This window comes from Chionomys nivalis, chromosome 26 (assembly GCF_950005125.1).
Source record: "Chionomys nivalis chromosome 26, mChiNiv1.1, whole genome shotgun sequence".
Classification (NCBI taxonomy): Eukaryota; Metazoa; Chordata; class Mammalia; order Rodentia; family Cricetidae; genus Chionomys; species Chionomys nivalis.
The window spans coordinates 13,479,613-13,505,652 of NC_080111.1; the positions used below are offsets into that span (position 1 = coordinate 13,479,613).

Consider the following 26,040-nt stretch of genomic DNA (forward strand, 5'->3'; position numbering starts at 1 on the left):
GCTAGTAGGGGCCTTAGACACGATTCCAGTTTAGGTTGTGTCTCTCACAAATTCCTCTTTCTTAGGCTGCCTCTCCTGAATTCATCTTGCACACGTTGGCATAGTGACCTGAATCCATAGCAGATTAACAACAGGAAATATTGTCTGGCAGTCTGCTGCCTGCATGTCATATGTGTGCTGTGAAAGTCTTTGTGAAAAACCAAGCCAAGTGCTCTCGCTGGCCAAGAAGAAGCATGCCCCCACTCAAAAGCTATTATCTACCACAGTGCTCCACTCTAAACACAAAAGTCTGATTTCAAACACGGGCTCCAATTGCTGCAACAAATGAGGGCAGAAACCAATTATGGATGAAAGAAAAAGACAACCTTACAAAAAAGAAAATAGGTCCGGGGCCTTAATTGCAAGCAGGGGCTTGGATGATGTATGTGCTGGAAGTGTTGTGCCCTGAATCTTGTCAAAAACACGGGGAGGATGCTAATGCGTTCGCATCACTCATCCCTGTTTTGACAGCGCTATATGCCGTATCCATGACAATATATGCGATCTTATGTTTTGGCCTAAGAGATAACAAAATGTGCCAGTCTGCCCAATGCATATTCAGAACCACTCTGTGTGTTGGTTAAAGACTGAATGTGTACTTGTGTCGCCGATCGGAATGCTGGTTTTTGCAAAGAATTTAATCGTTTACCTCTACAGCAAGTGTGACTGTGATTCACAAAAGCAGAAGAATGTTTGTGTGTGTGTGTGTGAATTTGTTACAGAATAAATAGACCATTAATAGTACTTTAGTTCTATGACTTTCAGGATTAGAAACCGTGTTGGTCTCCTTATTGAAGAGACCTAATAATGATTACCCAAACTTACTGCCTTCTGCTTCCTATGATTTAGGTGGTAAACTTTTCAGTGTCTTTCCTTATTTCATGCCAGTTGAGTACCAGTCACGTTTCCATCTTAAAATGGAGAGAGAAAACCCAGAGAGATTGGATAACGTCTTACATAGCACATAACTTGGTAACTGCAATCAGAATGTGGACTGGGACTGTCTAATACATTATAGTGAAATATAAAAATAAACTTGAAATACCTGTCTTAAAGCTATTTAAGTATTGTTGAGTCAGTTCTAATTTGTTTAGACGTGGAAATAAGTCATATATTAACTATTTTTCCTAAAAACTTACCAGGGCCAAGAAATAGTTCCTATTTCTACTTTAAGAGAATGCTCCAGGTAGTCATAGCTAACTTCACCGAGCATGAAAATAGTAATATCGTAAGACTGCTTCGTATTTGAAAGAAGTAGTGTGGTTTGGGGGGAGCTGATTACCCATAACATGAAAGAAAGGGACTCTCTGGACATATGTGTCCTCTCCGGATGTCAGCTCTCTGTGAATATGCAGCCTAGATCCCACGTGGGCCTGGTGTATGGGCTAGAGAATGTCATTATGTCCTTGTCCCGTGGGGATGGATTGTGGCAGGAGAGATGCGGGTAATGGACTTTATCCCATGCTTATTGGATGTCTCTGGATGCACACTTGAGACAGAAAGCATACAGGGATGTAGATGCTCTCAGGGCAGCTGGTGACACATCTTGCTTCCCAGGGTTCCTGGCTCCAGTTCTTTTGAGAGATCTGTGGATTCCGTTGTTTAAATACCACCATCGTATGTTCCTGCTCTGACTGCAGCCTCTTGGTATTTTCCGTGTATGAATTTAAAGACAAGCCCACTCTCTGAACAGACACTGTTAGAATGGCTTCCTGTCGAGAGCTTGGTATAGAATAGGAAGGTCTGGGAGGATGGTGAACAGGGCTGATGGTCTAGCGGGAGCTGAAACCCTGCCACTGCGAGTTTATTGAGTTCTTCACAAGCTCCTGGGCCCCAGGGAAGTGGTAATGCAATCCCTTAGAAATGAAGTTCCAAATGACCCTTGGAAATGAGGAAAATGCAGAAGCGTCCAGTGAGGGAAATGCAATTAGGACAGGAAGCACGGAGGGAGGCATTTTTTAAAATGTGGCATTTTGCCATAAGATTAATCGAAGTTAATGCGAGCAGGAATTCTTCCTTCGAATTCAGCCAGCGGGCTCTTCTGGCACAGAGGCTGCTACGGTGCTTACTGGGGCAGTAGGAAGAGTGAGCTATTTCTCATCCTCAGGCAGCAGAAATACAAATGCACGAACTGAGCACCCCAGTCACCAAAGAGGGGAATCTGGATGAAAAGTGCTCTGTGATAAGAAGGCCGGTGACTGAGTGAGCGAGGCCCTGTGGTGCTGGGGCATCTTCTTGTTTCATAGTAGATGAAAAGGAACAAAGGCATCAACTCCCCTGAATATCCTCAGTGTAGTTGCTCGAAGTGCTTTATAGTAACAAGTGGTTTGTGCCTAAGCCACCATAGATGTGGTTTGTTTGGTTTTTGTCTGTGTTTGTTTCGGGATGGTGGTGAGTGTGGTAGTGGGTGATGGTGGTGGCGGTGGTGGTGGTTCACTTTCAGTGTGGTAGTATGCAGAATATAAACAGATTCTCTGAGAACATGCTCACCTAATGCAGCTTGCAGTCCCATTACTTAGAATCAGGTGTTGCCAGTCATCCCATGGTCTCAGACAAAAACGTCTTTCCTCCTTTCTACTTGGATTGAGTCATTTCCGATGCATAACTGCAGCCCGGCTCCTAAAGCAAAGATGACATTTGACTTGACAAACCTCTCTAATTTCAGCTCTAGCGTTTGGGAAAGAGCCTCCCTCTCACTGATTCCGAGCACTTAGGGACCGAGACTAAGGGTACCTTCGCGCCACTTCTGTGTTCCTCATCTTACACAGATTCAGAAATTATTTCCAGTGGCTCCGTGGCAGAGAAATCACCCTTTCTGAGAAGGCGCCGGTGAGGGGAGCTGTCTTCTTTGTGGAGCAGGGGTGTCCTGTCAATCATTTCAGTCACCTGCTAGGAAGGACATTTATGCTCCTGGTCAATTAGAAAGGAAATCATCTCGCTGATTACCTCGCCTGCATTCACATCAGCCAGATGGCAGGATCTGCGGTGAAAGCCTCTATGTAAGTGCTGGGCATGTAGCTCAGTGGTTGGACACTCGCCTGGTTACCCAGCATGCATGGGGTCCCGGGTTTTCATCTGCCGCACCCGGGGAAAATCAGTCTGCATTTTAGGGGTGGGAAGGAAGGTGTCTCCTCCCCTGGCAGAGCTCAGGAAGCTTATAAAACGTTTGTAGCTTTCATACACACGTTTCAGGAGCAGCTTTAAATGCACGCATGTTTTGTGGGCTTTTGACAGTGGGTGCGGGCTCTCACTTGTACCATTTATTGTGGCATCCAGCTATTTTATCCATTGTTTCTTGAGATCATTTTTTTTTTTTAGACAAACTGTTGGGAAGGGATGTTGTGAGACTTTAAGGGTAAATGCAGAGGTTAAGTCTTTTTTCCCCCCATAATGTTGCAGTGAGTATTGACACAAGAGGCTCTAAAGGAACTGGATCAGGCATGAATTTCATTTGAAAAAAACAAAATAGTGTTTCTTCATGAAAATTAAAATTGCTTTAGAATCCTCATGTTTGAGAATTTTTAAATTAGGAACCTGATTTAACTTACTATGTGTGTTCCATCTGTGAATCATTTAAATGTTTGATCGTCCTGGGGGGAGGCATGAACACTGGGGTGATCCCCTAAGAACATAACATCTTCTTCCCAAGATGATGTCACAGGAACTGCTATCTGTGGACAAGGGATGACGTCACAGGAAGTGCTGTCTGTGGACAAGGGATGACGTCACAGGAAGTGCTAACTGGGGGCAAGGGATGACGTCACAGGAAGTACTGTCTGGACAAGGGATGATGTCACAGGAAGTGCTGTCTGTGGACAAGGGATGACGTCACAGGAAGTGCTCTCTGTGGGCAAGGGATGACATCACAGGAAGTACTTCTGGTCAAGGGATGACGTCACAGGAAGTGCTGTCTGTGGACAAGGGATGACGTCACAGGAAGTACTGTCTATGGACAAGGAATGCCTTGAATGAGCCAACAGTGACTTAACTCACAAGGGTTCAAGCTCTCCTAGCTGGTTAGGTAACTCAGCCATTAGTCATAATAGAGGATTTGTTAAATTTTACTAGACGGGCAGTAGTGGCTCATGCCTTTAGATCCCAGCATTTGGGAAGCAGAGGCAGGCAGATCTCTGTGAGTTTGAGGTCAGCCTGGTCTATAAGAGCTAGTTCCAGGGCAGGCACCAAAGCTACAGAGAAACCTTGCATTGAAAAAATAAATAAATAAACAAACAAACAAACAATAAAAAAAAATTTCCTCCTTTGAGTCAACATAACTACTTATACTCTGTATACATTTGCTTCCTCATCCCTGTGACAACTCAGATGGGTTGACTTGGAAGGGAAGATGTATTTTGGTTCCCAGTTTAAGCTGAAGAAAGCATGGTGGCAAGAGAGTACATGAGTCAAGTGGTCACACTGAGTCTGCACCAACACGCAGAAATGAATGTCAGTGCTCAACCTGCTTTCCCCATTTTATTCAGTCCCAGACCTAGGACATGGAATGGTGCCACCCATGATCAGGTGTCCCCCTCTCTCCTCTTATAAATCTCTCTGTAAATGCTCTCACGGATATGTCCCAAGATTTGTCTCCAACAAATGTGATTCTGAATCCCATCAAGCAGACGTTAAGCATTGCCCACCCCAGTCTAATGACAAAGCCCCTGTATTTAACCAGGTCAAAGTGTGTCTTTGAGGGCTATAACATAGAAGGTACCTTCTCTAATATACTCCCCTGTTGAGCTTTAGGCGTGAATTTACAATTCGTGGTTCAAATGAGAGGTGACCCCCACCCCCCCCCCTGTAGTCTCGGGTATTTGAACACTTGGGCCCAACTCGTGGTGCTAGTTTAGAGGACATCATGAAGCTTTTAGGTAGTGAAGACTTCACTACCTAAAAGTAGGTAGGAAGTATGTCACTGGGGGCGGGCCTTGAGAACATACAGCCTCACCGCACCTCTGGTTGGCTCTCTGTGTTTCCTGTGGACAGGAGAGAGGTGATCTCTCAGTTCCCTGCTCCCAAGTCTCTGCAGCCAATAACGACACTGGAGCTGTAAGCCGAAACAAACCCTTCCTTAAGTTGCTTTTGATTATGATATCACGGTGACAGAAAAGTAGCCAATGTGTCAGTCCATTCAGATGTTGACAAGGAGAAATAGTTGACTACAAATTTCAATAATCTGCTAGAAAAAAAAAATTCTGAGTTAGAAAGATGAAGACTTCTTCAGCTCAGGAAGAGATTCGGAGAAGATCCAGGCCTGGCCTGGAAAACAAATTTGAAGTCGGGTCCCAGTTCCCACCACTAGCAGCTTAGTCGTCAGAATGTGGAGGTGCCAGAGCCCATGGGGCAAGGGAACTATTTTAAATCCAGTAGCTGGCCACAAGCCACAGGAGGTAAGCACAGCCTGAAACCCATCAGCAGGCTATGAAGTCTTTGCCCGAGGAAAAGAAAATGGAGAAATAACAAATATTCCAGAACCACCCAAGTGTCTGGTGGCCATGCTGACTCTTAGGAGTTAGGATGCCATTGTTTCCGGGCCATAGAGCCTATGGTAGAACTCAGCACCTGGTTGAAAGAGTTTTGAGGCCGGGAAAGAAAATATCAACGCGATGAGAGAAGAACCGGTATTAGCAAAGTGTGCTCAGGTAATTCAGTTCTGGAGAGAGCTATGAGCCATTGATAGAAATCAGTTATGACAACCAGGGAAAGAGCAAGTCAGCCAGGCCGTCTGCTGTTGAGCTAATCTGTGTCACCTGTTAGGTCAAATCAAAGACGCCCTCCCTCGAAGACAGCCTTCTGCAGCGGTTGCCCTGGCGGCCTCCGACATACTCAGAAAGGACTCCTCCTTTTTTTTTTTTTTTTTTCTTTTCGAGACAGGGTTTCTCTGTGGTTTTGGAGCCTGTCCTGGAACTAGCTCTTGTAGACCAAGCTGGTCTCAAACTCACAGAGATCCGCCTGCCTCTGCCTCCAGAGTGCTTGGATTAAAGGCGTGCGCCACCACCGCCCAGCCAGGACTCTTCCTTGTAGGCTGCCTCTCGTCTGCTAGGTCAGCCATTGTAGAAGACAGCAGCAGCATCCAAAACCCCAAACAGAAGTTTTTGTATTCATTTTGCTTTGCTGATTACTCACCAAGGGAGCAGTCACTGATGCAAGTTTGTGGGTAATGTGTGTACACAGTGTATCTTAGATAGTAATTCGATAGTGAACATGTAACTGTTATCTGAAGAGCAAGGCATGTTAGTGCGGCTGCCTCTTGGCCCCACCAGGTATTATACTCCTGTAGAAAGCATGTGTGTTATTGTCAGGCACAGCCCTGTACCAATGGCTACACGCATGGAATGCGTCATGTTTGCTACCACTCAACCAAGTTTGAAGTCTTTAATGTCAGCCGTTCCAAAGAAGTAGGCAGTCCCTTACCCATTTCACAAGAAAATGCGCAGGTTCGCGTCGCTGCGAGGGACAGGCGGAAGATCCGGCCCGGCTATATTTCTGACTCTGAGTGCTGCCAGGAGTCATTAGCGTAATGCCATCTTCTCCTCCGTCTCTCTGCACCTCTGTTCTGTTCTCTAAGCAGGACACAGGCATCGAAGAGCCCACGTTAATGTACAAACTTCACGGTGTTTCATTCGTGACTCAGAAATACTATAATTTATAAATAAAAGATTTAAACCAGCAAGCAGCATTTCCTCATTCACGGTTTCTGAGCAGCGTGTTGCGGTTTGGTAACAAGTCGTTTATTTTCTTACTTCGTGGAGCACACCATTGCTTATGTAGAGTGCTGTGATTTCCTCTTTACTTTCCCGTTATAATGTATCTTTTCCTCAAACATTCATGCTTTCGAAGGATCTAGTAATTACCTCTCAGGATAGTTATAAATACCTAGTAAGGTGCTCCACTCACAGATCTTGGCATGCTTATTACTTAGTCATGGACACAGTTTATCAGTTTTCTCTTATCTCCTTGTTAATACGTTACATCTCCAAGATAAATATGCTTACCATATTGCATGTAAAATATCACTGCCGCAGAACAGGAAAGTAATTTCGCTTAATTGGTGTTTAAGGCCTCAGGTGAACATTGCCAGAAAGTTATCACAGTGAATTCACCTGATGCAAACTTGCCCCGGCTGATTAACTTTCCCCCCATTCTCCAGATGATGGCGTGAGGATTCCAGATGTAGCGTGTACAGCCGTACATCTGCACCATGTGCTTATATGACCTGACTGTACTCTTAATGTTGATTGTTTATTATGCTTGTCTTGTTATGCTTGTGTTTATTTCTCCTTAAAGAAGCTAAGACGAGTTTGAATACTGTTGTATAAGACCCAAAGTTATGGCAACATTACAGAAATAAACTAATGAACATAGCTTAGAGGGAAATAACCTGTGGAACTTGAGTAAGGATTGGAAGAGAGTTTGATGTGCTAAAACACATCACTAGTGGCGGTTACAGAGCTGAACCCAACATTCTGAACATGGTATTGTAAGCGCTGGGTACTCTCCCATCCTCGGGCTTTTTGTATTTCACAGAGTATTTGACACTAAGATCGCATTCTTTCTCCAGCTACTTCTACTTGAGAATCATTCCTCAGTCACTCGTTCTTCCTAGGTGACACTGTTGACATTTTGATTGGATTTTTGTATATTCATTGTAGAGGTAGCTTTTATAGGGTGAGAATCACTGTGTGTGTAGTGTGTGTGTATGTGCATGTGTGCATGCATATAAGTGCGCACACGCATATGTGTTCCTATGTGGAGGTACATAATACATGGCTCTGGGTTTCGTGGCCAGAAATCCACCTCAGCTATCTTTATCGCTTTGTACTTTATTTTCTGAGACAGGGAATACTGGTTATTTTCTCATTGTGTGAGAAAGGCAACTTAAAAGGAAGGAGAGGTTCGTTTAGGCTTACAGTTTGAGGGTACAGGTTTTTGTGGTGGAGAAACCATGGCGTCAGGAGCTGGAAGAAGCTCATGCTTGGAAGGCAGAGAGTGACCTCATGCCCAAGTCACTTTTCCTTTTCCTGTTTATTCAGAGTGTAGAACCCCCAGCTCAGTTAACTCTGATGCCTATAGTCCTTCACAGGTGTGCACAGAGGCTTACCTCATTTGGGTAAGTCCTCACGGCAAGGCCGAGAAGCTTCTGTCCTCCGTGGTTCTCAATATGACCACTTGGTGGTTAGTATGAGCCAGTGCACGACATCTGTCGTAGAACCTGGAAGTCACTGATTGACTGGGCTTGCCAGGTAGAGCACTCTGGAGTCACCTTGTCTCCGTCTGACTAGGCTTGCCAGATAGAACACTCTGGGGTCAGTCACCTTGTCTCCATCTGACTAGTCTTCCCAGGTAGAGAGTTCTGGGGTCACCTTGTCTCCATCTGACTAGGCTTCCCAGGTAGAGATCTCTGGGGTCACCTTGTCTCCATCTGACTAGACTTGCCAGGTAGAGAGCTCTGGGGTCACCTTATCTCCATCTGACTAGACTTGCCAGGTAGAGAGCTCTGGGGTCCCCTTGTCCCCATCTGTCCCTGAACCGGGGTTGCGGACACACCCCACTGTGTTCATCACTCACTGACCAGTTTCCGCAATCTGCACTCTACACTGTGTCCTGTTTCGTTTTGGTCTCCTGAGTGTGTTGACTTGCTTTCCTGTCCTGTTTTGCACAGAAGCGCTCCCGAGGACAAGTACTGTTTGACAAAGTGTGCGAGCATCTGAACCTGCTAGAAAAAGATTACTTTGGTCTCACGTATCGAGACGCCGAGAATCAGAAGGTGAGGGGTCAAAGAAACATGAACCACTATGGTTAGGTTGTGTGTTACTGGACAGAACTGACCTGAAACCAAACAGACATGTTGTGTTCTCCATGTATACCCCTGCCCCATGCTCACACACCTTTGGGTTCTTAAATGTGATTAATCTCCCTTTTTCTTCATGAAGAAAATTCTTGGCAACTTCCTGTCTCTTTGAGTATTTCTGAGACAGTAGGTCAGTCCCAGTTTTCAGCCTTGAGATTTAGTGCTAAGGAAACATTTGATACAGGGTTTTTTCTTAAAATATAGTTAATCCAGTTTCTTGAGCTCATGAGTATCAAGTGTTTAGATATCTATGTGGAAAAGTTATTCATACCCCAAATTCTGTGAAGAAATTACAGCTGTGACATAAAAATTAGGTTGTGAAGATAGCATTTGCTGCCTGGTATGTCAGTGCATGTCAGTGTTGCAGTCAGCATCACTAATGTTTGCCCCTGACGAGATCACTGCTATGTGACCATGATACCTGTTCAGGGCTTTATCCCACAACTAAGCCAGAAACAAAGAAGGGAATTGTTTCCATCTGCAGATGCTAAAAAGTAAGCCGTGGAAGTGTTGTTCATGTGGATCGCTTATTTTTATTGCACTCACATCAAGAATATTCCTACTGAAGTGACAGCCAACGTCAGACCTCATCATTGAGCGTCTGACTTTTCCCAGGAGAAAAGTTTAATCAGCCATTAATTGTACATGCATGCGTCTCCATATTTAGTGTTTGTGCCCACACCGGGCTTGACAGGAGGCCACCAGAGGTGTGGGAAGAGCCACAGTGGAGAGGGCCTTCCCATGACAGTTCCCTCTTGGTGCATGTAGGGCTCTGTGGGTAATCATCAGACTCGGTTTCACTCTCCTTTGATTCAAATCATATTGTTGCTTCTCTTTCAGAACTGGCTGGACCCTGCTAAGGAAATTAAAAAGCAGATTCGAAGTGAGTTCCCCTGGATGTTTCTTGTGTCGCAGGGACGGTGTTTAAGGGGGGGTGTTGTGTGAACTGGTGACCCGCGCTCAGATGCGCATGGCAAGAAGTGGTTCAAAGGGATTGGGAGCTGAAATTCAGTCTGACACTTCTCTCTGGCTCCAAGAGGGCTTGTTTTAGTCATCACAACTCAGAAATTAAAATGACTTTGACAGCTGACCTGTTCCTTGCCTGTCCACAGATGTGAAATGCAGTTTAATCAAGTTTTGCTGCACTTACCACTTAATCATTTCAAGTTCCAAACTTAATTATTAATGTTAAAACCGTTGCCAATGTATAAAAGCCATACTGAAATTAACCATTTGATGGTTTTGAAAGTGGATAAGAAATCAGTTTGTTGTTTTTGGCAACCTTACCTCACTCCCTAAAGACAAGAGATATACATTGCTACTAGGCTTGGTGATATATGTTTGTAGATCCCAGCCTTGAGGAGGCTGAGGCAGGAGGATTACAAGTTCAAAGAAATAGAATGGGATAACAAAAGGTGTCAGTTTCCTACTTGACAAGACAATTTCATGAGCATATCACAAAACTGCAGCGTAAATAGCTAATAATATTAGGTAAGTTGCTAAATCTAGTGATTAGATGCAAATTAAAATGAGACATCATTTTTCACTTATTCGTATTAGTGAAAATTTCCTAAGTTGACTGTGTTTTTAAAATAATCTTTACTGGCGAGTGCATGCTGCATCGGTAGAATAAGGTCTCAGAGAACGGGAATCAAGCCGATGAACATAAATCACAGATTTATGGAGATTCTGACACTGGAATTTCTGTTTTTGTGTTTTATACATCCACACCAAATTGTAAAACCTTACAGTCCACTACATAATGTGAACAGTGTATTTATAATAAGGCAATTTATGATACATAAGAATATGATATATAGCAGTTTATGATATAAAACACTGTAGAATTTTAAGATTTGACAAGCATTGAAGATTAAGATAAGAAGCTTTTCATGAGACAGTTTTCTCTTAACTTATAATTTGAAATACTGCAGGGTATACAGGAATATTTACGTCAGTGTGTTGGGGGTATTTCACTTCCTGTTTCCCACAAGGCCATTCTCTGAGCACAGGCAGGGCAGTCTGCCCTTCTGAAGTAGCCTCTCTTCCCAGACTGTTTATTTGTTGCACTTCCCCCTGCTTGCCCACTCCACTCACCCCTCCCCCTCCCCACCACCAGCAGCTCTCCCCTCTCTTTCACTTTTTATTTGGGGCCTTGATTGGTATGTGGATTGTGTTATTGTCTCCTTACAATTGCCCTTGTTTGAAAGTGCCCTGAAAGACCTGGAAGTGATTCCAGGAAAAAACTCAAGAATGTGACCTTTGCCTGGCGGTCACCTTTAATCCCAGCACTCAGGAGGCAGAGGCAGGCGGATCTCTGTGAGTTCGAAGCCAGCCTGGTCTACAAGAGCTAGTTCCAGGACAGGAACCAAAAAGCTACGGAGAAACCCTGTCTCGAAATATCCAAACAAACAAACAAACAAAAAAAAAGAATGTGACCTTTGCAGTAGTGATCATCACCGTGACATTGCACACACACACACACACACACACACACACACACACACACACAATACTAGGACCACAAGGGCACTTACTAAACACCAAAGGTTCAACACAATATTTCAAGTCTCAGGAATGAAAATCTCTGGGATTAAGCTTAGAAATTTGTTGTAGCCACACATTGGGGTGACATCTGTTGGGGTCTAGCCTCAAGGGGTTCGTAATTTCCAGGGTTGGGGCATGTGGGTTAGAAATGTTAGGCAGAATAAAGAGAGATACAAAAGAAATACAGAGACACAGTATAGTACTGGAGGGCAAGCCAGTGCATACTGAATCCTGAATGCACCTGTGCTTGTTTTCCATGTGCTTATACACCCCAATTCAAAAATGGGGGAAAAGGCAAAAGACTGCTTTATCATGACACAAAGGATAACCAGAACAGTTACTTGCTTCAGTACTTGAGATATCAAGCCACTATTTCCTAGTTAACCTTTCTGATGTTTTAGGCAGGACATGCAGCCACTACACCTTAGACCAAGTATCCTGTAGGCAACCACTCCCTGGGTCAAACCTCCTGTCTTATCCTTGAAGGAGCAGGAATAGGCTTGAATTCTCTGACCTTTGGAGTGGGTCCACTTTTATGGCCATCTTAATATCCAAAACACCAGGTAACCACACCCTGGGTCAGGATATGCTGTTTGTACCCACTCCTTAAGTCAGACTTCTTGTCAATAACTTGGAAAGAGCGTAAGCTGTCTGACCTTCAGTCAGGGTGGAGCAGACCCACGTCTGTGGACCCCCACAGAAACTTTCATTTTTCATAACACTTCCAGTGCATTTAGGCTCACTGATTTGCAAACTGATTTGTAGGATGAAGGTTTCGTATTGACATGCATTGCTTATCCTTCCTACTGATTACTGATTACTTTCCGACCTTCAATTGTCACTCTGGCAATTTTATTATAAAACGGTTTGATTATGCTGCAGGACTTGCCGTTGAAATCAAGGCTTACTTGAAGTAGATGAAAATCATGAAAGAGCAGTGAGTCTTCTTTCCATGAGGAATCCGTTGGTTCGAGTCCTCTTGCTTGCTGTAAAGCCACCCCTGTTATCAGCTCACTGTTGGCAGACACCAAAAGGGGTCTGTTTTAATAACAACTGACCAAGAATCAATAGGAACATTAAAAAAAAAGACTGTAGAATGACAAAAAGAGATTTTCGAAACAGTAGAAAAACAATCACTAAAAATATATTTAAAGGACAGATATTTATGGCTTATAATTCTCAAAGCTTCATATGGCTTGATGATAGCATTAAGTACCCAATAACAGCTGGCAAGATGCTTGCTCTTAGGCATGAGGTAGACGGTCATTCGGAGAATAAACTAGAAGGTATGAGTGGTGCTGTGTTGTTGACGACGGAGTGTAGAAACAGACAAAGCCAAGCATCTCTCCATATGCAAGCAAAGGAGCTAGGCAATGTGTGTGGTGGGGCTTCTCTGTTCAGAGTGTTTGGGAATGACTTGTGGAGCATAGGGAGTTCCCAAAAGTCATTTCACAGGCGGGGGAAGCTTGGGAGGAGAGGACTGGACAAGTAAGAGCCGTTCAGGGGTCACAGAGACAGGAATAAGAGCAAACCTGTGGCACGAATAGGAGTAAACTTTTGAGAAATTTCCCGGATGCTCCTAGAGGCGATGCTAAAGACCTTCCGTGTGGCTCTTGACTGGAGGAACTGACAGTGTTGCAGAGAAGGAGTGCCCAGGAGTCGATAATCACTGAATTTTAAAGCCTAGAGAAATTACAAGGTGAATGAGATGAAAGAAAGAAAGAAAGAAAGAAAGAGAGAGAGAGAGAGAGAGAGAGAGAGAGAGAGAGAAAGAAAGAAAGAAAGAAAGGAAAGAAAGAAAGAAAGGAAAGAAAGAAAGAAAGAAAGAAAGAAAGAAAGAAAGAAAGAAGAAGAAAGAAAGGGAGGAAACGAGCGTGCTCTGCTTCGTGTTTATGTTGGTGCAGTCACTCGGTACTGAAATGTGGGCCTCAGTGTGCATCTCACACTGTAATAGGATACACGAGAGAGTCAACGTAAAGGAAAAATGGTTTGTTTTAGTCTGCAGTCCTGTGGTCTCTTGGCTCACTTGATTTCAGGCCTGTGACTTGGCAGTGCTTTGTGGCAGGGAGAGGGAGGCCCTAGAAAGCTGCCTGGACTGAGGGGTCCTCACTTTTATAACAGTGTCCCTCCTCTAACTCCCATGAAGCTAGGACTCTATAACTGGATTAATCCAGTCACGGAATTAGAGCTGTCGGTGTCCAGTCACACCCCAGAGGTCCCGCTTGTGCCCAGCTTTGGTGAGGACTAAGCCTTCAACATGAGCTTTTAGGAACCATTTTCAATCCAAGCCACAGCGCTCAGTAAATCTGGGTAATACCTTAAGGCTGGACGTGTACAGACAGTGTGGAGAAAAGAGTGACCAACATCTGCCTGACCCTTCTGCTGCTGGAGACGGCTTAAAAGATGTCATGGGCAAAGCATGGTACAATATAAAAAAGATCCGCGTGAGTCATGGGTGGGAGTTGGGTGGCGTCTGCTTGATGCACTCAGATATCCGCTGCATCGAAACTCTCACTGAGCAAGCAAGGAGTCTTCAGCAGCCAGGGGAGCCGCCCATTTATCGAAAGCAATATTCGCTACAACAAACCCTTCCCAAAAAAATAAACAGATGTTCACTAGTCCCTTGACACTTATTGTAACGGGGTTTGGTCTGCAGTGACAGAGCAGAAAGGACATAGGAGATGGGAGTTCTGTCTGTGCTGTTGGCATGTGCCCTATCTAGCCAGTCGCCATTATCTGATACAAAATTACCTGTCAGTTGCTTCCCTCCCCCTTTGCCAGAGGCTTATTTGATCACGAGAAAAGGAGAAAAGTTGGTACTTTTCCATGCAAGTAAATGACTTGGTTGGGGAACAAGATTTGAAATTAAGTTACCTATAGGGTTCACTTAGCAGTGACCAGACGGTATCTGGTGTTAGCGCCTGGATCCGAGGCAGTTGGAACCTGAATTCAGATCCTAAGTTGCTCACAGTTTCCTAAGAATTTGTTCTGATGTGTGTCCTACCCCTACAGGTGGTGCTTGGCATTTCTCATTCAATGTGAAATTTTACCCACCAGACCCTGCCCAGCTCTCAGAAGACATCACCAGGTATTTGAAAGTTGGCTATGGCAACAGAGGGCATGTTGGGAGAGCCGTGCATCTCCAGGGGAGTGGTCCAAGGAAGAGTCTGCGCACATCTGGGCCCCTTACAGTCATCATCTCTTAGCTGGCAAACAAAAGGCCACTAAATGAGTACAAATATGAGATGCCAGGTCCTCAGAGATAGGCTGCTATTTCCATCTCCCTGACCTCGTGGGAAAGCGCTCAGAGTTGAGAATGCAGTCACCCACCCGCCAAAATGGATGGAACTCAGCCATAAATGGCACCGCAGCACTGAGTGGTATTGCTTTGAAGCCTAAATTACAAATATCTTTCTAGGCTTACGCTCTGCACGTAAGCAACCTGGTACTTCACAGGTGTTTAACAGCCAGAGAGAGATTCAGGGAGGGGGAAAGGGACAGCATGAATACACTTAAGAGTTTACTTGCTTTCACGTGTACATAAAAAGGGAAAGAGGATATTAAGAAAAAGATCTAACACATAAATATTCCAGTTTGGAGGTTGAGCCTAGAATGTGAAAGGGGATTCCCTTTACAGAACTACACCGTGTAACTTAGTCTGTTCTTAACTCCTGTCGCAAAATACCAAAGACTGTGGTTTACAATAGAAATTCACTTGACGCATTCTGGAGACCCGCAGTTGAAGACACAGGTGTTGGTGGGGGCGTCCGATGAGGGTCTGTTTCAGAGTTGGAGGCTACCATCTTATTACTGTCCTCCCCTGAGAGAGTTGCCCTGTGGCCTTTTTAAAACCACTAATTGCATATATGCAGGCTCTACACTCTTGATCCGATCATCTGTCAAAGGCCCTGCCTCCCAGCCCATCACACGGGGCGGGGCTAGCATTTCAGCATTTGAATTCAAGGGTAGAAGTCCAGGACCATCATTCTCCCTTTGCAAGCCTTGGTAGATATTTCCGCCCTGTGCGCTGGAAGCAACCCACCCCCCACCCCCACCCCGCACTCGACGTTAAGGCCAAAGTGACTTAGAAAAGAAATTGCTTCAAACACTTGCTGCTCTGAAAAAATACTTTTACTAAAATCTTTGAGAAGAGTTAACGATTAGTTCCAGGGCATTTCTTTTATATTTGCCAGAAATCAGAGAAAATTTATTCTCTGTCTATATAAAGACACTTCTGCTCGGGATTAAATAATTAGTTGTGACTAATTGTGTGGTTATAGACCCTGCGTGTGCTTGAACTTATAAATTCATGCACAGTTCCTGTCCACTATGTGGTGTTTGTAGAACCTGTGATGTGCGTAAGAACTCTATTATCTGAATTCCGTAGACTTCCCATCTGTCAGTGGCTAAACTTGCTTCCTGGAGGCCTGCAGACTTCTCTCGCGCATGGAGAGTAGACAGCTACAGCCCTTAAAGCTCGTGGGTGTCAGCATTTACCCTCAGGATTTAACTGTTAATATTTATTTAATTCTTTTGATTTTTATATTGCTGAATCTGTGAATCTCAAATAGAAGATAGACCAGCTACTGATGTAGTTGCTTTATGACATCATGGCAGAGCTGTGTGAGAATGCTTTTATATGTCTCCCATTTAAAACTTCCCTTGTAGTGATAAGACTCCCAGATTTCAAGACAGGAGATTTTTTTTTTTTTTTTTTTTTTGGTTTTTCGAGACAGGGTTTCTCTGTAGCTTTGGTGCCTGTCCTGGAACTAGCTCTTGTAGACCAGGCTGGCCTCGAACTCCCAGAGATCCGCCTGCCTCTGCCTCCCGAGTGCTGGGATTAAAGGCGTGTGCCACCACCGCCCGGCAAGGCAGGAGATTTTTATAGAACTTGTATCAGCTAAATTTCAGGAAGATAGCACACTAAAAAGAAATAAGAGAGTAGAAAGTATTTGTTCTTAGAAATGCAGCCACTGCTTTTAGGCATAAAGCAAAGAAAACCAGCCTACAATTTACAATCCCAGAGAACCTAGACAGCAATGAGAACCTAAGAGAGACATACATAGATCTAATCTACATGGGAAGTAGAAAAAGACAAGATCTCCTGAGTAAATTGGGAGCATGGGGACCATGGGAGAGAGTTGAAGGGGAGGAGAGAGGAAGCGAGGAGAGCAGAGAAAAATGTACAGCTCAATAAAATAAAATATACATGTATTTTTCAAAAAGAAAGAAAAGAAAAGAAATGCAGCCACTGAGAATAGAGTTCCTGAAACACAGCTGTTGGGTTATCTGAGGTCAGCGTGGTCATATGCAAAGACCTGCCATCTAAATCTTAGAAAAAGTCCTCCCTGAAGGCTGCATGGGGGCTGGTGGTTTTATATAAGAACATTCTTTTATATTGTAGTTTACCTTGTCTGATTCCTGAGAATGTGTAAAACTAGGAAAATCTGTCTTTAAATGTCTTTTGCTCTGCACTCGATTGATAAAGCCTTGTTTTATTATGAAGAGTTCCTTCTTCTAGGTTCCTTAAGTACCATTTGTACCCACAGTCATCCCTCCTTATATAGACTGAAATCATATAAATCTTATACACTGTATCCCCTTAGTTGAAATCATTATGACAGTATGCAGTTGTGTCCTTAAAGAAGTTACTGGCCTGGGAGAACTTCTTTATAAATACTAAATGTTCTTCTTTTTTTTCCTTAATTCCTCGGAAATCTCATACATGAATATAATGTTTTAAAAACATACTCGCCCTGCACAGCCCCTACCATCTCCTTTCCGTGTGTCCTAACGCCAGCTTGCTCTGTTCTTTCGGCCCCCGGAAGGTACTACCTCTGCTTACAGCTGCGCGACGACATTGTGTCTGGAAGGCTGCCCTGTTCCTTTGTGACCCTGGCCCTGCTGGGCTCCTACACCGTGCAGTCAGAACTTGGGGACTACGATCCCGATGAGTGTGGGAGCGATTACATCAGTGAGTTCCGCTTTGCACCAAACCACACGAAAGAACTGGAGGATAAGGTGGTGGAGCTGCACAAGAGCCACAGGTCAGTGTAGAAGGCATGTGTGCACCCATTGCACACTTCTCAGGGCCACAGGTCAGTGTGGAAGGCGTGTGTGCACCCATTACACACTTCTCAGGGCCACAGGTCAGTGTGGAAGGCGTGTGTGCACCCATTGCACATTTCTCAGGGCCACAGGTCAGTGTGGAAGGCGTTGTGCACCCATTGCACACTTCTCAGAGCCATAGGTCCCATTGCACACTTCTCAGAGCCATAGGTCAGTGCAGAAGGCCTGTGTGCACCCATTGCACACTTCTCAGGGCCACAGGTCAGTGTGGAAGGCCGTGTGCATCCACTGCACACTTACCAGAGCCACAGGTCAGTGCGGAAGGCGCGTGTGCACCCATTGCACACTTACCAGAGCCACAGGTCAGTGCGGAAGACGCGTGTGCATCCATTGCACACTTCTCAGGGCCACAGGTCAGTGCAGAAGGCCCGTGTCCATCCATTGCACACTATTCAGGTCCCCAGCCAGGTTTGGGGTGCAGGGGCTGAGGGCAGGGCGGAGACCACACCTGGTAGCAGTAAACTCCCTCTCAGAACATCCAGGCTTCCTTTTGCAAGTGCCCCTACAAAACTATGTGTCTCTTGATTATTTTCTCGTGCATATGCTAAGAATTTCTCACCCAGCACACCTAGGAGCAGACATGTTTCGGAATTCAGATATTTTCAGACTATTTGGATAGTTATATGATGTAGTAACGTATCTTTGGGGTTAAACAATTGTCTAAATAGAAGATTTCACTTACATTCCATAAACGCCTGATCTGCATGACCTCCAGGTGGCTTCATACAACATTGTTAGTATGCCTTGAGGGTTGTATCAGTGCTTTAAAAGGTGCAGATTTTTGGAACGTTTCACCTTTGGAATTTTTGAATTAGGGATGCTCAAACCCGTGTCTGCTGGTCTCCCAATGAAGGCTTTCTTACACAATAGCAGGGAGCGGAGCAGGAGACCACAGCCCTACCAGATAAAGGGAAAGCAGCTGAGTGACATACAGGGCAGATGTGGCTAATGCTTTTCGTTTTCAGTTTTAATTGATTGGAAAAGCTTAATGCTTACTTTTTTCTAATCAGAGGAATGACACCCGCGGAAGCTGAGATGCATTTCTTGGAAAACGCCAAAAAGCTCTCCATGTATGGGGTAGATTTACATCATGCCAAGGTAAGCATTTTCAAACCCTAGTCTACTTTGTTATTGGGATTTGAACTTCATTTAGTATAAATGAAGACCTCTATGTTTCAAACCAGTGTGCCTTTGAAACCCCGTTCCATGTTAAAATAAACAGTGCTCATCTTTGAAGCTAGGTACCCTTCACGGCTCGGCCGTCCATTACTGCTGTGGCTATGCCTCCCGGAAGACAGCCAAAGATGAAGTCTCTGTTGCCTGTTGATTCCACAGTAACCTTAGCCCTGACCTCCGAGCCCTACCTCTCTGTGCCTTCCCTGACACAGATGTATCCCCTACTCTGTACTGACATGCCCTCTGTACCCCCAGTACCCTGCTTCTGCCCTGTCCCTGAACATAACCTCCCTCTTTGTCTAAAGAGTCCCACTCTTCTCTGTCTGTCTGTCTGAACTTGGCCAGTTGTCCAGTGCCAAGTGTTATATCCGCTATGTGTCACGTACTGGTTTTACCCATTTTAAAGCCCTACTAAGCGTTCAGTGAACTGGGGTTAAATTTAAAGAATTCGGGCTCTAAGGTTTAATCTCTCTGACATATATAGCCAGTGCTTTGACATAAGAGTTCTTTAAAAGTAGTGCAGCTGAGAGTGGCCACCCAGGACAAGGGTTGCCTTACCAACCTGTAAAGGGTACAGTGATGGAATACATGCGCTGCACCTTAGGAAGGAAGAAGTTGGGGTTCAGCCACAGGAGGATTGTGATCGTGGTAGAAGATAGGGTAGTTCTGACTCCATGTTGTGGTTTTTGTAAAATTTCCTTTTCAACGTTGAGAGGATGAGTCCATGTCTCCACATCTACTATTTAGACAGCTGTGAGCAAACACACTGTTAAAACACAGAGACGCACTGAAAACATTTATCAATAAAACATGTGAAGTCTGTTGGGGCTCTGGAGATGGTAGCTTGTATTTTAGCCTTGCTCCAAAGGTCAGTCCTGAAAGATCACGAGTAGTTTCTTCTGGCTGGCACTGACAAGATAATATCAGTCCTGTAAAGGAGTAAGGATTTGACCCCTGGTAGGTGTCCCCAGTCTCACGGTCTGAAACTCAAAAGAATGTGTGCTTGCAGGCTTCTAAGGAAGCAAGCCTCCTTTAAATTCTGAGGCCTAGAGATAGATTCCAGCTGGCCAAGTTCAAGGAAACATAACACCATGATAAACCAAAAGAAGGAAGTCTTGCTCTATCTATAAGTCCTGTTGATGAGTAGGGGAGCACTTACGTTGACTTTTGGGGAGCAAGGCAAATCTACAGTGAGATTGGGCAGGAAAATGGTAGACATCTGAATTTGATGTCTATGTGGTTTGCTTGGCGATGTCTTTGCATCACCCTGAGCATCACGGAGGACAAGCACTTCTAAGTTAATGTACTAGTAAGATCTCTATGAGCATGGCTGAGGCTCCTGCCCCAGGGTATGCCGGTATATTAAATGCCAAGGTCCTTGACATTTGTCTGTGATCACAGCAGTGAGTTCCTTTTTCACTCATTTTTATGCCAGCTGTACATTTGGGTCATGGTTTCAATAAAACTAAGGACATACAGTGAGGTTTTATTTTAAATCCTATTCATGTTTTTTTTTCCCCATTTGGCTAAAAAGGTGAGGAAATGGTCATGGAAAGATAGTCGGGGGAGGGGGGGATGGAGAGATGGCTCAGAGGTTAAGAGCATTGCCTGTTCTTCCAAAGGTCCTGAGTTCAATTCCCAGCAACCACATGGTGGCTCACAACCATCTGTAATGGGGTCTGGTGCCCTCTTCTGGCCTTCAGGCATACACACAGACAGAATATTGTATACATAATAAATAAATAAATATTTTTTTAAAAAGATAGTCTGAGGGAATGTGGCATGACTTTTGTGTTACGTCATGCACTGTGAGTCATTTACTACCCAGAAATAAAGATTAGTGTGTCCTCGGGGAAGTGCGACTCAGGATGTATCATTGCTACCAGGAAAAACCAAGGCACTTAACATCGCAGTTCCTACTGAACTTAAATAGACGGCTGCTTTTTCTTTAATAATATGATTTGAAGTTATGACAATTAAAAATAATGACTTAGGGAAGCAGAATGCAGCCTGTTATAGGATTTTATCTGAATATTAAGCATAACAAATGGCTCAGTTGTAGGCTCCATTTTCTCATGAAGCCGTGCTCCATCCTGACAAGAAGGAAATTGACTGAATTAAATTAGTGCTAATTTCTGGTCATCAATGAGCCGCTTCTCTTGTGTGGATGCCATGAGTGTCTTTGGGCTTAAGATCCTCTTAAACATTCTGGATTATGATCTCGGACTCCAGGGCTCATCATAAAGAATAAATACCCATATTTGTTGATGGTCTTGTATTTGGGAAACCTATCCTAAATAATTTGTTTTCTCTTAGGAAATCTATATGTACTTGTGTGTCAAGACCCATCTTACTAGGCTTTGTCAAAGTTATCTATTTGATGTACGATTATGGTGCGTGCATGTGTGCGTGTGTGTGTGTGTGTGCATGTGTGTGTGTGTGCATGTGTGTGTGCGTGTGTGCGTGCATGTGTGTGTGCGCGTGTGTGTATTTGTAGTCCTATCAGATGTCCTATGGGTGAAATAAGAAAGGACAGTAGCAGTGTGTAGTGACTCTGAGTGACCAGAAGGACTAGGTGTGGTGATACATAGCAGCAAAGGCAGGAAGACTGAGAGTTGTGTAGACCTGAGCTACACAACAAGATCTCAGAAGTCTGTAGGTCAACACTAGAGCAAAACTCTGGGTTAAGTCCTTGATGCTGCAGGAAAACACAAAGGAATGAATGCAAACGGATTCAAGCGATAACAGAACTCTTTGCCCTCATCGGGACAGGCTGACTGTCAACCCCCAGGTCTGTCTGCAGCCAGCACGGTGGGCGTATGAATGCCACCCTAGAGAAATGCTCCAAGGAGGGCAAGGGAAACTTTAATATCAAGGAGCCATGAGATTATCTCAATCTGTTGCTATAACAGAAATTGTGTTACAGAAATATCTTTTGTTGCTGTAGTTAATGAGCTACAGACTTCATATTTTCATTTTTCATTCACCTTTACTCCCAACAAACTTACTGACTTTGATACCCGCTAGGCAGGCCCTGTGCTGGCCAGTTACAGGGGCAAAGCAGAATCCAGTCCTAGCCAGCTAAATCTCCAGAGAAGGGGAGATGAGGGGAGACTCGGTCATAGCACCATAGGCTAACAGATGTGGAGGGGGCCATTTAAGGAGCCACACACAGCAAATGCATAGGAAGCGAGGGGTGGGCCTTCCCTTAACTTCTCTGTGAAGGGCGCTGTTTTCTTTATGCTCAGTGACGTAAGAGGCGGTGAGAATATAGATAATAATGAAAATGGTTTTAATATCCTTTTCCTCTTTGGACAAAGGCATAAAAGTATTTATGTCCAGAGAAAATGGCTCAAAGAGCAGCTGTGAAAGCAATGCCTCCCCCTGCCGGCCTGTCTTCTTAAGCTCCAAGCGCCCTCCTCCGAGTGGCCTTAGGAACAGACTAGCTGGTTTCCAAGGACCAACACCGGTGACTTTGGGTGCGTAAAGTTACAGGTTCTCAAGTTGCCCCTTCAGATTAAAGCCCCTACCAGTACGGGTTACATTATAATAAAAAAATCCCTTATTATAATATAAATCCCATATTTTATAATATAAAAGCCTGACTTCAAATCATTTCACCTTATGGAATAAGTTGGTATCAAATAGAGTATCAAAGTAAAAATGTTTTATTTTAAACTTTTGTATTTTTGTCAAAATTTAATGTTTTCAGTGAAAGGCTTTTCATTCTGGAAGCACACAGCTCTTTTCGTTCATGGTGAGGGTCATAGAAACCCTCCCACCACATAGGAGGAGGAGGTTCTGCTGTTTGGTTTCTTTCATTGCTCCCTCTCCACTCCCCTGGTACGACACAGTGACTCCAAGCTGGCAGGCACAGGCCAACTACTAGACAGAGTCTTACGTGTCATTTCCTGGGTGGGACCTGCCTGTGAAGAAGCTTCCATGTGCCCCTAACATGCGTTCTGACGCCATCCGGTCTTTCATCCATCAAAGCCACCACAGATGTACATATTACAGATTCCAGTGGATAAGACATTCAAAGGGGACAGACGTTACAAGGATACCTCTTAAGCCAGGGTGCTGGGTGACTCCATGCCTCAGAATTTCATAGTGAAGACTCGTGTGTGTGTGTGTGTGTGTGTGTGTGCGCACACTCTGTGTGCAGTGTTAGTCTATAAGTCTCATATACTTGGGTGAATTGATTTAACTTCACCAGCCCCCCCATAGTGAAAAATGCCATCACTAAAATGCTATTATGTAGTAGTGGTATTTTTTAAAAATTGCAGCAGCATTTTTCATATTTAAATTAGTCAATTATAACTTCTGCCATGGAGTTCTAGATCTTGTACCTGCAGAAAATGGAAATAAGTGACGTATGCTCCATTGTGTCTTCCAGGATTCGGAAGGAGTAGAAATCATGTTGGGAGTCTGTGCGAGTGGTCTACTGATCTACCGTGACCGGCTTCGGATAAACAGATTTGCTTGGCCTAAGGTCCTAAAAATTTCATATAAAAGGAACAACTTTTACATTAAAATCAGGCCAGGAGAGGTAAGCACACGCATATTTTTCATAGGCTTTGGGAAGAAGGGTCCCAAGTGCGTAAAGAAATATAGACTGTGTTTGTGGGTTCCAAGCATTGTGGGACAGGGAGAATTATGTCTCACTGCCTCTGAGAGTTCGGTGTGGGTCTCCAGCAAATAGTAACAAAATGTTCCCTTCTTTTTAGGTTATTCGGGTTTTTTTTTTTTAACGAACTGCATATATTAATGAAAAAACTTTTAAAATCATATTTTAATGTAGAATCAAGACTCCTGCCTATTTTTCATATACTTCAAGCTGTGGTCAAGAGCTCTCTTTCTCTGTGTCCTGTTATAATCACACCCCCATGTTTTCTCCTATAGATCATGCTGCCCCCTCAAGTCAATAGCTTCAAGAGAGAATGCTTTAAAGTCCAAACATTGGAGCAGAGTTCTGAATGTGAATTATGTAGCTTTTTTATTAGAGAAACTAATAATAAGAATTGTTAATACTCTTTAAGCAACGACCTACACAATGACCTTGCATCTTCTTTAGCAATTTGTACATAATAAGCTATAAATGCCTGCTCTCAACACACTCTTAGGAGGAAATTAATAAATTTTAATAATGCCTAAAATTTCTAATGGGTGTAGTTAGTATATTAAAGGCTGCCAAGACTCAGAGATCCCTACTCCCTTATGTCTCTGAACACACTCTGATATAATACAAGGATCGGTTCTTAAGATTTTAAGTCTCCAATGGAGTATCTGGATGGAAAATCATGTTTAATAGTTAAAGTCTACGGATGTAGAAATGGCTCTGGGGTTAACCTCACTTGTTGCTTGTGTAGAGGACCCAGATTCACTTACCAGCACCCACGTGGTGGCTCATAAGCATCTGTGATTCCAGCTCCAGGGAGTCTGATGCGCTGTTCCAGAAGTCTCAGGCACTGGTCATGAAAATAGTGCACACACACACAGGTACACAAAGCACTCACTTGTATGAAATAAACATTTTAAAGGTTTAATATTGAAATGGAGGACAAGAATGATAGTGTTTCACATTGTACCTGAAATTACAGAGTTTTAAAATATAGTTCTTAAAGACTGTATGGTAAACACTTAATGCATACATATATTCATTTGAACCCAGACAACTTAGGTGAGCACATTTTTGTCAGACCGTAGGTTGTGCATTAGATTGAATAAATATTATTTGATCTTTCTTTTAAGGCATATTCCATTGATTTTCCATTGAGCAGAGAAACAGTGAGCATGTGTTACACATAAGACAGAGTCCTGTAGATGTGAGCAGTGTGTGACACACGAGACAGCATCCTGTAGATGTGAGCAGTGTGTAACACACGAGACAGCATCCTGTAGGTGTGAGCAGTGTGTGACACACGAGACAGCGTCCTGTAGGTGTGAGCAGTGTGTGACACACGAGACGGCATCCTGTAGATGTGAGCAGTGTGTGGCACACGAGACGGTGTCCTGTAGGTGTGAGCAGTGTGTGACACACGAGACAGCATCCTGTAGGTGTGAGCAGTGTGTGACACACGAGACGGCATCCTGTAGGTGTGAGCAGTGTGTGACACACAAGACGGTGTCCTGTAGATGTGAGCAGTGTGTGACACACGAGACGGTGTCCTGTAGATGTGAACAGTGTGTGACACACGAGATGGCGTCCTGTAGGTGTGAGCAGTGTGTGACACACGAGACAGCATCCTGTAATGTGAGCAGTGTGTTACACACGAGATGGTGTCCCGTAGATGTGAGCAGTGTGTGACACATGAGACAGCGTTCTGTAGGTGTGAGCAGTGTGTGACACACGAGACAGCGTCCTGTAGGTGTGAGCAGTGTGTGACACACGAGACAGCATCCTGTAGGTGTGAGCAGTGTGTGACACACGAGACGGTGTCCTCTAGATATGATTGAGAATATTGGTGGAGGTCAGATGGGAGCTGATGACGTGAACTAATGTGGAAGGTGTAAATAAGGAGATGACACCCAGAAGAAATATTTTGCTTTCCTAAATGTCACAATAAAATCCAACTACACAGTGTGACAGTGAGTAGGGCCCAGTGGCTCAGAGGCTGTGAGAGGAGCGTGGAAGGAACACGTTTGCAGCAAGGTTCTGGGCAGAACTGGGAAGCTTTGGGCAGAGTGGGATGGGGTAAAGGGTGCAGTTTGCTTTTACTTCCCAAAGAGTCAGGTTTCTGTTCCCGTGAGTGGAACTGACAAGTGGTTTTAAATGTGCGGGGACAGTTGGGGATATTTTTTAGAAAACCGTCGGGACTGAAATTCCTTTAACGTGAACCCACTCCCTGCTCTTTGTTTTCTGAGTTAAAATTATTAACAGTTTGCCATTTTTTAGCATTTCAAATTTTAAGACACAAAGGGGAAATGAAGTCAGAGACATCATGCAATAAAGGTCTTTTAAAAAGTATCGAAATGACTCGGTCGCTTGGTCGGCTTGTTGGGGTAAAGGCAGACTGTAAGGCTTAGTTCTTACACGGTAGACAGTAAGTGGTCACCAGCCGTATACAACTTATAGAAGGCTTTAGGCATGGCATAAATTTCTCACAGAACAGGACGGGTTCAAAAGGAGGCCCTTATAAGATCAGTTCAAGAGAGGGGCAGGCAGAAGAGCAGCCACAGATTAGGGCCGAAGCAATGGCGTGGCATGAGTCTCTGTGGAAAGTGATCCGTTGGCAGTGTTGTGGGCTACACAGAGGGCATGCAGAATGCGGGCCAGGGAAACGTGTGTTATCACGTCA

At 44.2% G+C, this 26,040-nt stretch overlaps 1 protein-coding gene across 20 annotated transcripts in view; it reads left to right on the forward strand.

Annotated features, from left to right (window-relative positions):
- Positions 1-26,040, forward strand: part of Epb41l3 (erythrocyte membrane protein band 4.1 like 3) — a 138,642-nt gene that overhangs the window by 78,786 nt on the left and 33,816 nt on the right. For all 20 annotated transcript variants that reach the window (XM_057758689.1, XM_057758690.1, XM_057758695.1 and 17 more), the window contains 6 exons: positions 8,702-8,806; positions 9,731-9,773; positions 14,450-14,525; positions 17,266-17,484; positions 18,577-18,664; positions 23,139-23,291. In XM_057758689.1, coding sequence (XP_057614672.1) covers positions 8,702-8,806; positions 9,731-9,773; positions 14,450-14,525; positions 17,266-17,484; positions 18,577-18,664; positions 23,139-23,291 — 684 coding nt within the window. The remainder of the gene's footprint in view (positions 1-8,701; positions 8,807-9,730; positions 9,774-14,449; positions 14,526-17,265; positions 17,485-18,576; positions 18,665-23,138; positions 23,292-26,040) is intronic.